The sequence below is a fragment of the Mastomys coucha genome, unplaced genomic scaffold, assembly GCF_008632895.1.
Source record: "Mastomys coucha isolate ucsf_1 unplaced genomic scaffold, UCSF_Mcou_1 pScaffold12, whole genome shotgun sequence".
Taxonomy (NCBI): Eukaryota; Metazoa; Chordata; class Mammalia; order Rodentia; family Muridae; genus Mastomys; species Mastomys coucha.
The window spans coordinates 13,018,976-13,031,250 of NW_022196894.1; the positions used below are offsets into that span (position 1 = coordinate 13,018,976).

Here is a 12,275-nt window from a genome sequence, read left to right on the forward strand (position 1 = left end):
ATCTGGTATACACTTCCCCGCTATAGTGTATCAGTGGTAGCTGGGGCAGGAATTCAAGGTAGAGGCTTGGAGACAACAGAGGAATGCTGCTTACTGGCATGCCTCAGTGTGTGTGTGTGTGTGTGTGTGTGTGTGTGTGTGTGTGTGTACCACCAGCTCAAGGCATGACTACAACAAAACTCCTTGCAAAGTACATATGATCTCTTCCATAAGATAAATACTACAGACTGAGAAACAATGCTCAAGATAACCAGCTAAGGAGAATGACTGAGGGAGTCAGGTGTGCCCTACGGACAGCACAGAGGTCATCTAGGCTTGCTCCATTGTGAAGTACATGTGACATCTCAAATAAAGATGAGTTCTACTAACTGAGAAGCAATGCTCAATATAAAGGTCTAGGGAAGAAGAATCTAGGGGTGTCACATGTGGCCTGACCCCATAGATAGCACAGGTCACCAGGCTACTAACCATCTCCATTTCCAGTCTTCCTAGAAGAAAATAAGTTATACACTTCTTCTATTGAAAAGACAACCCTGCATGTTCAACATCCCTCATTTCCCCAGTGCTTATTTGTGACTATAGGGACCTTGTGCTTTCTACAGCTTGCTCTTCAGACTCATATTCAGCTACCTTTTACACCTCCCAGGATGACCTGTCCAGGATTGTCACCCCACAGTGGCTAGGTCCTCCCCCACATCACTCATTAATGAAGAAACTGCTATACAAAATTGACTATAGGCTAATCTGATGGGGGCATTTTTTTTTTTTCAGTAGAGATTCCCAGATGACTCTAGCTTGTACCAAATGGACAAAAACTAACCAGGCCAGCCTTGAAAGATATAGAAGGCTCTTCCTTATCTAGTGAGACTATAGAATTGAAAAGATTATATTCTTATAAAGAGAGAAGGCAAACTGAAAAAAGACCAGCCATTCCCCGACGTGAGGTTATCAGCATCACAGAAAATACAATAGTGGTGCTTTTTTACGATGTTAGGATTGCCTTACTTACTTTTCTAGTTTCTATCTAAGAGATGACATGACCAGGGAAGCTTATAAAATAAAGCATTTAACTGGAGCTCATCATTTCTGAGGGTAGTTCATGACTAGCATGGCAGGGAGCATGGCAACAGGTAACAGGCAGGGTGCTCCAGCAGTAGCTGAGAGCTTACATATTGAGACAACCACCACAAGAGATCTAACTGGGAGTGGCATGGGATTTTTAAATCTCAAAGCCCACCCTCAGGGACACATCTCCTCTAATGAAGCTAGACCTCATAATTCTTCCCAAACAGTCCCACCAACTGGGTATCAAGCATTCAAATATAATGGCTCATAGGCACCATTCTCATTCAAACCACCACAAGTATTCAGGCAGACACCCAAATAAATAAATAAATAAATAAATAAATGTAATAAAAAGAAAAGTTTTATAAGTATATTTTACTATATATTTTAGTGACAAGAACCAAGAGAAAGAAAGGTACTCAGGAAAAAGATACTAGACAGCTTATGTGGGTTTATCTAAGAGTTACTCATACTTCATGGCCTTTACAATAATTATATTGTTATATAATTACAATATAATTAAAATACAATTATATTATTATAAAGTCTGAAGCTACTATTTCCACAGGGTTCCTAAGGCAGAGTGCTTCCTAAGGAAGCCTACAAGGCCAAAACTGATAAGGTGAAACTGTAGATGAGTTTTGAGGAAGGTCATAGAACGTTACTGAAAACTAAGTTAATAGTCTTGTTTGGGATTCTCAGAGAATGTCTGGAAAGGAACGAGGCTCTCCCCTACGTCATAAATACTTGGTCCTTGTCTTAGTTAGGGTTATTGCTGTGATGAAACACCATTAATCAAAAGCGAGTTGAAGGAGAACAGAAGGCTAATATCCAAAATACATAAAGAACTTAAGAAATTAGACACCAACAAACCAAATAACCCAATTAAAAAAAATGGGGTACAGACCTAAACGGAGAATTCTCAATAGAAGAATCTCGAATAGCTGAAAAGCACTTAGAGATAGTCTTAGGGAAATATAAATCTGAGATTCCACCTTACAACATCAGAATGGGCAAAATAAAAAGCTCAAGGAACAACACGTGCTGGCGAGGTTGTGCGGCAAGGGAACACTCCTCCATTGCTGCTGGGAGTGCAAACTTGTATAACAACTTCGGAAACCAATTTGATGGTTTCTCAGAAAACTGGGAAGAGTTCTACCTGAAGACCCAATCATCCTGCTCCTGGGCATATACCCAAAAAGTGTCCCACCATACCCAAAGACACTTACTTGCTCAACTATATTCACAGTAGCTTTATTTGTAATAGCCAGAAATTGGAAACAACTTAACTGTCCCTCAACGGAAGAATAGATAAAGAAAATGTGGTACATCTACACAATGGAATACTATTCAGCTATTAAAAACAATGACATCATGAAATCTGCAGGCAAATGGATAGAACTAGAAAACATCATCCTGAGTGAGGTAACCCAGACCCAGAAAGACAAACATGGTATGAACTCACTTATAAGTAGCCATAAACTACAAGATAACTGTGCTACAATCCACAGAGCCAAAGAAGCTAAGTAACGAGGACACAACAGTGGTTGCTTGGATCTTACTGAGAAGGGGAAGTAGAATAGGCATGGAGGGAGGGAACTGGGGGAGTATGAAGGGTAGGAGGGATGATAAGTGGGAGGAGGTCAGACGGAGAGGGTAGAGGGAGAGAAAAGTGGCACTGGGCAGTCAACTCTAGGATAGGCTAGAAACCTAGGACAATGGAAAGTCTCAGGAACTCACGAGGGTGAGCCCTGCAAGACTCCTATGGGATATGAATCAGCCATCTCCTATACCAGAAAAGACTTCCAATGGAGGCACTGGGACACCAACATGGCCACGAAACCTGAGACTCACAATCTGTCCTGCCTACAAGATACACGGGGATAAAGATAAAGTAAAAGGCCAACCAATGACTGGTCTAGCTTGAGACCCATGCCATGAAAGAGAGCTCACCGCTGATATTCTTAATGATATTTTGCTGTTCTTGGAGATAGGAGGCTAGCATAACTGTCATCTGAGAGGCTTCACCCAGCAACTGATGGAGACAGCTGCAGAGACCCACAGTCAAACATTAGTCGGAGTCTAGGGAATCATGTGGGAGAGGGGAATTGAAGCAGCCATTGATGTCAAGGACACCACAGAAAATGTACAGAACCAACTAACCTGGGCCCATACTGGCTCACAGAAACAGAATCATCAGATGGACAGCATGCATGGAATGGACCTAGGCCCTCTATACATCACTAACAGTTGTGCAGCTCAGTCTTCATGTGACACTCACACAGTAGGAGCAGGTGCTGTCTCTGACTCTGTTGCCTGCCTTTGATCTGTTTCCCCTAACTGGGCTGCCTTGCCTAGCCACAATAGAAGATATGCCTAGTCTTACTGCAACTTGATATGCCAAGGCTGTTGATATCCGTGGGAGGCCTCCACAGGAAAATGGGGGGTGGGCAGATGAGAGGGAGGGGTTAGAAAGAGGGGAAGATATGATTAAGATATAAAGTAAACAAAAAGAGATATAAATAAATAAATATTGAGCAATTCCTATTGAATTATTGTTGGCTCATGTAATATGCTTTCTAAATTAAAACATTTAGTTAGCATATAAAAATTTTTATTGAAATTCAAGACAAAAAGACAAGTTTTCTTTCTTCTTTAAGATTTATTTATTTATTTCATGGATATGAGTACACACTGTAGCTGTACAGATAGTTGTGAGCCTTTATCTGGTTGTTGGGAATTGACTTTTAGGACCTCTGCTCGCTCTGGTCCAAAGATTTATTTATTATAATAAATAAGTACACTGTAGCTGTCTTCAGGTGCACCAGAAGAGGGTGAAAGATATCACTGTGGATGATTGTGAGCCAACGTGTGATTGCTGGGATTTGAACTCAGGACCTTCAGAAGAGCAGTCAGTGCTCTTATCCACTGAGCCACCTCACCAGCTCCAAAGACAAGTTTTCAAAACTGAACTGAAACAGTAGAAGGTAACAGCATTCTGTTTCCATGCTTCGACTTGTTGGGAAGATGCTGCCTACAACAGTTATCTCAGCGCTCGCTCATAATTTAGGAAACAATAAGCCTTCTCTTAGAAAAGAGAATAGGATAGGGCCTTGCACTGTGTTAGGGCAGAATATCCACAGTACAGTTCAGTTCACAGTCCCAGAGTCTGCACACCTCTCCTCTCTGTCTTTAAGCCCTTGCTCCTGCAGCAGAGTCTCACTTTCAAAGGTGCTTCTTAGAAACTTGTATGCTTATCTTAGCTCAAAAAAGTCTGCTTTACTGAATCTTTGTGAGTCTTCAAATTTAATAGCATTACATTGGCTTATTTTAATTTTTTTTACCTCTACTGATGACTAAAGAGCTAATGAGTTGCACTGATGTTGATGTGACTTTATATAGCAAGTTACTTCAAGAAGCATAAACAAATTAACTAACAGGTTTTTTTGTACTCGGTTTGTGCCCTGTAAAATACTGCACATTCTTGTGCTTGCTCCATTCATTTTATGTAAACCTACTTACTTGGCCCTGGAGCACAGCAGTGGACAGAAAGTACCTGTTTTGGAACTTATATTCCAGTAAGAAAGTCATTAACAAGTAAAACATGAGTACTTCTGTCATAGTTACTACTCAATTACTGTGAGAAAACACCACAAGCAAGGGAACAGTTAACAAGAAAGCATTCGATTGGGGGTTTGCTTATGGTTTCAGAAAGCTAGCCCATAATCACCAAGGGAAGCATGGCAAGGTAGAACCAACTAAGAGCTCACATCTGACCCACAGGCTGCAGGCACAGAGTGGGGGGGTGGGAGAAAAGGAGGGGGGAGAGAAACTGGGTCAGGTGTGGGCTTTTGAAATCTCAAAGCCTATATCTCCCAGTGACACACCTCCTTCCACAAGGCTCTATCTCCTACTCCTTCCACTTAAGTATAGACCAAACATCAAATATATGATTCTATGAGGGCCTTTTTTGTTTCAAATCACCAGAACAAATGATTAAAATAAAAGCTATGAAAAAAAAATGTGCAGACAAGCAGTGAATATGTGTATGTGTGTGTTTGTGTCTGTCTGTGTGTGCCAATGCTCATACAAGAGTGATTGTGAAAGAGTAACGTTTAAGTAAGATGGTGATCTAAGACAAAGACTTGAAGAAAGCCAGAGACTCCAGAATGGACTTCTAAGGGCTGTTGAACACTTATGTACAATTCTTTAGAGATCACGGCAACGCTAATGTGTAGGTACACTTATTATTCCCATTTACAGACAGGAAACTGACATGGAAAACTATGCAGAGCACTGCTTATGGCCCACCATTTGGTGTTTCCAAGGCCTGCTGTTCTCACAGTCCCTACTTGCAGAGCATTCCTCATGACCTTTGACCAAGTGGCCTGTAGAGAAAGGATGACTAGTCCCTGATTTCCTTTTCACTTCCTTGATCCTCAGGTAAAACAGGAAGCCACATAGCTGTACATTAATTGTATAGTTAGGAACTGGGGGAGAAGAGAGGCTGTGCTCCCTAGCCATCTCAACAAGGGTATAAACCCTAGCAACCAAAAGAAAAAAGCTCACTTGATCACAAACATAGGTGTTTTTCTTTTCTTCTCCCAAGTCTAAATACCAGTATGTGGAGAGTAGCATTGGTTGTTAACTTTAAGTTCAAGGACCCTTCTGTTGAGCTTAGCTCTTGTTCTCAGTACCCAATTGCATTTGAAGCATAGTTCATAGCATGATAAACTCAAGTTTTGGGAGATTTAAGGGAGAGGCCTCTTCCATGAGTTCCCCTACAAAGAGCTTGTCATAAAGAGGGCTTAGTCAACGTTAGAAGAGCTATTATAAATGAGTATTAAAAGTCATCTTTTCTCTGGGCCTCTTATTGGAATGTCTCTGTGTGGGCATGTTCCTTAAGAAGGAAGTAGGTGGACAAGAGCGCACTGGGTACAATTTGTGTATTTGCAAGAGCAAGCAGAGGCTTTCACTGAGGGAGAACATATGTTTCTGTGCAAAAAGCTCGGCGTCCTGAAATACTAAGGATAAAAAAAGACCTTTAGAATACTTCTTTTTCATACATCTTTCATCATCTGTGAACATTCGGAAGGAACAGTGTAACTGACTCTAATTAACTAGAAGTGTTACTCACAGCACCAGAAGTTCCCAGCTGCACCTGTCCTAAGGGCAGCTCCTCCCACAATCCTTCGCGAGCCTAGAGTACGTGGGGCCTCAGAGGACGGGCTCGCCAGGGGCCTGAGTGCGCCTGCTTTGCAGGAGCCACGCCCCTGTCCCCTGCGGGCCTGGGTCCCTGCGGGGCGGGGCGGGGCGGGGCGGGGCGGGGCGGGGTTTGCTGCCGGTCCCCACGCCTCTGCGGCTCTGCGGGCAGGTCCCGGCAGTCCCTCCCTGGTCACCCCGCCGACGCGATGGCCGTCCCCGGCTCACTGGCCGAGTGTGGCTACATCCGGACGGTGCTGGGCCAGCAGATCCTGGGTCACCTGGACAGCTCCAGCCTGGCCTTGCCCTCCGAGGCCAGGCTGAGGCTGGCGGGCAGCAGCGGCCGCGGCGACCCGGCGGCCCGGAGCCAGCGGATCCAGGAGCAGGTGCAGCAGACCCTGGCCCGCCGGGGCCGGAGCTCGGCGGTCGGCGGTGAGTCGAACCCCACCCGCCCTGCTAGTCGTAGGTCTCCGCCGGGCGGAGCAGTGTCCGCCCGCTCACCTGTTGCTCACCTTTCCTTTTCGGACTCGTGGTTGGTCGCTTTCGAACACGCTTTCTCCCTAACCTTTGGTTCAGGTCTACCTTATTCGTTCGTTAATTACACAATTGTCTGTTTTAATGAGAATTCGATCGGTTTCACCCTTCACCGCTCGCTCCGGGCTCACGCCCTGAGATTCTAAGAAACACTTTGAAATTTTATGCAGACTTTGGTATGCAAGATTGTTCTGGAATAAGGCGCCTTTGGCTTTTATTTAGATGTTTTAGAGTTTGCGACTCTCCATAAATATTTTTAGAAGGAAATCTTGAAAGCTCTGCGGCTCCTCCATCCTCTAAAGTGAGGTTACCTCGTCCAAGTACTCAGTAGTGCTACACTCAGTATCTGCGACTGAACAAATTGAGCTAGTTGGCTTTGGGCCTGGGAGCAACCTCAACAGCCTGCGGAGGGTAAGGAGGAAGGAGACTTTGGTCAGGCTGAAGGTAGCCCCGCCTGCCCACCTCACACCCACACACCAGAACCAACAGATGCGTGGGTGCAGAACCGCCCTCATTAAAAAAAAAAAAAAAATCAACCCTCCACCACACAGACTAGTTGACAGAAGTGTAGTTGAACAGAAAGATCAGAAGCTCTGGCAAATGCGGTTGCCATTAAGAATAACAATGCTTCCATGCCAGCATGTGGATTTCAAGTAGCAGAGTCTGGGAGGCTGTACTCTTTTCAGTTTGTCTAAAGGTTAAGGCAGTTGATGTTTGCATACTTGAAAAGTAAAGAGGTGTTTAATGATTGTAAGCTCATGTAACCGAGTGCCTATAATGTCCCTAATTAGGCTATGTGGTTTGCACTTTATATTATCTTTTTTAAATGAACTGTGTGTTGTTTTTTTTTCCTTTCTCTTTCCATATATGTAGACATAGATATGATTTTTAAGATATGGTCTCAAACTTCTGTCTCTGCCTCCCATGTGCTAGGATTACAGACATGAGCCACCTGAGTTTTCTGTGGATCCAAGCTCAGAGGCCAGGAAACCGAGCAAATAAATAAGTCAAGATTCCAGATAGAAAGTGGCAGACGTGGTATAGAGAAGCCAAAATGTGGAGTTTTGTACCAATCATGAGTTATGGCTTCCCTGTAACGACTCTTTTTCCTCTAAGTAAAACTAAGGCAGTTCTAAGAGGGTGGGAAGATTTACACAAGAAAGAACTGCCTTAGTCCCTGGTGAGAAGAAAACCCAAAATTTAGGGTTAGGATGTTTACCACATTCCTAACTCCAGGATGACTGAGGCCAGTGTCTGGCTAGTCCTGCCAGTGCATCCTGCAGTGTGAACAGCCTCACATACTAACATGTGCTAACATGGAATTGAAGAGCCTTCTTCCTTATCCTGTAAGGGTGGCCAGCCCAGAAGAACAAGCAGGCATCCATTAGTAAACAAAGGGGGTGGGGACCCATGAACGGGACTTTGCTAAGCACCTATCATATGGCAAAGTGTCATCTCCAATCTCATGTATTTCCATTTTGTTATGTCCTCAAATGGAATTGGAAAGGTAGATGAGCTAGATAATATAAGGTGATCTGTTTCAAGTGGGAGGCATATGTCTATCAACAGTTCTAGGATGATGGTCCAAGCCCCACAAAATTGGTGTCTCCTCTCCACAAAATAATATAGGAGCTGTTTGGTGAATTCAACCACTGCCACTGAATGTGTTCTTTTCCAAGGGGCATCATTCAGGTGCTGAATTAAACACACATGCAGTGTGCTTTGTAACAAGAAGTTTAAAGCCAAGGAAATGCAGTCATGAATCAAAAACCATAAGTACCCAGAGAACAGCAAGGGTGTCGCAGACCGTTCAAATGCTAAGTGCTCCCAGCCAAAGAGAATTTTTGAAAAATCTGTTTGGAGAAACTGTGCTATTAGCTCCCCACTCCCACCCCCACACTCTGAAGCTAGGAGTTTTAAATCTCAGAAATCTGTTAGGATTGTGCATGGAACAAACACAGTTGGAGAGTGTTCTTGTAGAACCGTGCACGGATGTTTCATAGAGCCCAGTTGACATGGAAGAACAAAGGCACAGCCTTGGTGCCTGTGTTCAGTTGAGTGGTTTTTCCAACTAAGGGATAAAGCCCTGAGCTATTTTTGATTACAACAGAGCTCTTTGGCAGGCCACACAGAAGTACAGCCTAGGCAATGGTAAGGCATCAGACCCCTACTCTGAAAGGAGGTCAGCTACAGGGAACAGGCTTCCAAGAACCCTGGAGCAGCGGCATCAGGTGACTCCCAGCTGTTTAACTGAAGTACTTTGAAAGTGTTTGGGACTCCGGGTGGCTGTATTGCTTTTATATTTTCCTTACATCCGTGTCCTGTCTGTAGAGCGGAAACACAGCAGTACTGAAACGGTGCTGATCTGGAAAGAGCGACCCTGATGTTACTGCCCTTAGCCCCAGTGCCCTGGAGAATTCTGGATTGTTGACATACCAGAAAGGATGAGGCAGCCGATAGTCTGCCGAAAGATTTGTGGTTAATGCCTTGTAAGGTTCTTTCGCCCTCCTGTGTCTTTCTTATGGTATATGGTTTCACTGTAAGTCACTCACTGACTTTTGGTATCATTTTAAACTGGTGAATATTTTAAAGTCAGTTTTATCTCTTAGGTTTGACGTGTGTGGCCGCATTATAAAGTATGCATATGTTTTAGCAAATTTTAAAGTCTTATAAAAGTCAGAATGGAACATTTAAAAGTGGTGAAGAAAGATAGCAAAGATAGCAAAAAAAATTATTATACTGTAAAACACTGTTTTACTTATTACATTATCTTTCTCTCTAGTGTCTAAATAGGAAGAAATTGTAGTATGTAATGCTTATAATGCACAGCGAACTATATTCCAATTCATTTTACAAGGTCTTTGAAGATCTACCATAAAACCCTCAACCATGTTTGTTACTTCCATGATTTCCTGATGAAGCTATTGTCAGTATTGGAGATTAGAGTGGATTCTGGAGAGAGGACTACACATTTATTCTGGGCTTCAAATGGTGCAGTTAGCAAAAGCCAAGGGTAGTGGTTCATGCTCATAATCCCAGCACTGAGGTGGCTGGGGCAGGAGGATGGCTGTAAGTTTAGGACAAGCCTAGTCTATAGCATAAAACCCTGTTCATGAAACAAGGCCAGTTAACAGGTACTGCTGCAAAGAGAAATTATTTCATAATTGTCATTTATAGTTGCCAATAATAGACTTGCCCTTTCACAGAAGTAAAAGAAAAGCTTTTAATGATTTTTAACTAGACTAGAAATTCAATTTTGATGTAAACCCAATGCTAAACTAACTGAAGATAAAATAGCATAGAGCTTTGCGCTGTAAGACTCCTTTGCTAAAGGGTATTACATAAATGAGTCACTCTTGAGTGAGAGGATTAGTCATTTAGGAGGTAGGAGACAGGAGGGAGAAGGCAGTGGTGGGGCGAGCTCATGCTGCTCTGAATGTGAGTGTGGCCCAGACCACAGGGTGCAGTGGCTTCCATGCTCTCCCATAGCACACTTTCATTCAGATTTGGTAAAGTAAGTTTTTTTATATGAGGGTTTTCTGTTTTTACAAATTTCTGATTATACTCTCTCAAAATAGAATACCAACAAAATGAAGGTGAGAAAGAACAAACTTCTCCAGTGGGAAGAACATTTTTTTTTTTTTTTTTTTTTTTTTTTTTTTTTTGTGGGTAAAGGGCTGAGTGGGAGAGCAGTAAGGATGCTGCAGAGTCAGCAGAACTCTGGGAAACCAAAGATTCAGCGTCCCAGGATTTGACTAAATCACCGTTCTCTAGAGCAGGAATTGCCTTAAGGAAAAGACCTGGCTGCTGTCAGCCCCCTGTGCTAGTGTGCTGTTGTCATGGGAACAGAAGGCCACTCTTTAGAACTGATTATTCTAGCTATTTGTGGCTTGTTGGTGCCGTCTCTTCCAGTATCCTTTTATATATCAACTTTAAAACTTTTTTTCTCATGTATTAAAATAAGACTTGTTTTATTTTATCTTCATATTGTTCAACATTGATATTGATATAGAACTTAGTAAGAAATATGTGACTCAAACACCAGATTTGATTAATGTGATCTACAGTGAGTGTTTGGTTCCTGCTCAGATGATCTTCAAGATACTGAAATTATTTAATTCTGAGATAAATGTAGACCTCTATTTTGTGCATATATCCAAATGTATTTACTCTCAAGTCCCATGTTCCTCTGTGAGAAGGAAACACTAAGTACCATCAGCAAGACAGGATGTAGACCATGAATTAAAATAGTTTTAATCTTTGTGCCAAAGTAACCCGTTCCCTTCAGTTCACTAAATTAAGAATAAACAGTGTGTAAGGTTTCCTTTATGATAGAACAGCAGATATTTACATTACAATTCATAACAGTAGCAAAATCACACTTATGAAGTAACAATGAGACAATTTCACGGTTGGGGGCATCACATGAGGAACACCCTGAAGGGCCACAGGACTGGGAAGACTGAGATGATTATAAGAGAAACATTAAAAAAACATTGTATGTCTTTTATACATTGGATATGGGGCTTAAAAGTATACATTTAAATGTTTAAAGATCTGATTTGCAGCTTAGTATGTAGGCCTAAATATAAGTATTTAAAAGTAGTATGCAGCATTCCAAAACACAGTACACCATTACCATTGAAGGAATGAACATATTTACTGAAGTATAGCTTTAACCATAATAATGTTAGTTGACCCAAGCAACAATATCCAAATTCTATAATTTTATCATTTCCAGAATTTCAAAGAAAAAACATTGCATGTTAGAAGCTTCCTGATACCTTAGACTTAGTATCACATCAATTTACTGAATCTTGTAAGATTGTAAAACTTTTTACATTTTTGTTTATTTGTTTTATGCGCTGGGTGTTTTTCATGCATCAAAGTCTTGCACCACATGTATGCAGTGCCCACAAAGGCCAAACAGGGCATCAGATTCTCTAAGAAACTTGTGAACTATTCTGTGGATATTGGTAATCAGACTTGCGTTTTCTGCAAGAACATCCTGTGCTCCTCTGCTCCTCTTACCCACGGAGCCATCTCTTCAGCCTGAGATTGCCATTTTTTTTTTTAATTGAAGGATAGAAGCAAATGAACATTTTTCTTGATTGGTAAAACAAATTCATTATAGAGTAACAAAAAACCAAAGGTATATGTACAAGTCATACAGGTAAGAAATTAATATTATCCAAATATAAAATCAACTTTGACAAGAATGTCAGTTCTTCAGATTCCTCAGTGAGAATTCTCTCCACTTTGTAGAAAGCAGCTTCCCTTCTTCACCATGTACCCAGAAACACAGAGGAGGGGTGATGTTTGAGTACCTGCCATTCACCTAGGACCAGGACATACCTGACTGCTGACCTCACTGTAGTGACGCATAGACCAGGCGGCCACCTGGGAGATTGCACTGACATAATCTGTATCGGGAGGCTATTTTGGATGTTTGAGTGACACTGCTAATGAGCATT

The 12,275-nt window shown here is 42.2% G+C and overlaps 1 protein-coding gene across 1 annotated transcript in view; it reads left to right on the forward strand.

Annotated features, from left to right (window-relative positions):
- Positions 1 to 6,267: 6,267 nt before the first annotated feature.
- Positions 6,268 to 12,275, forward strand: part of Pkp2 (plakophilin 2) — a 54,886-nt gene continuing 48,878 nt past the window's right edge. Inside the window, exon 1 of the mRNA XM_031363202.1 lies at positions 6,268 to 6,699. Within this exon, the coding sequence (XP_031219062.1) occupies positions 6,477 to 6,699 (223 nt within the window). The 5' untranslated portion in view covers positions 6,268 to 6,476. The remainder of the gene's footprint in view (positions 6,700 to 12,275) is intronic.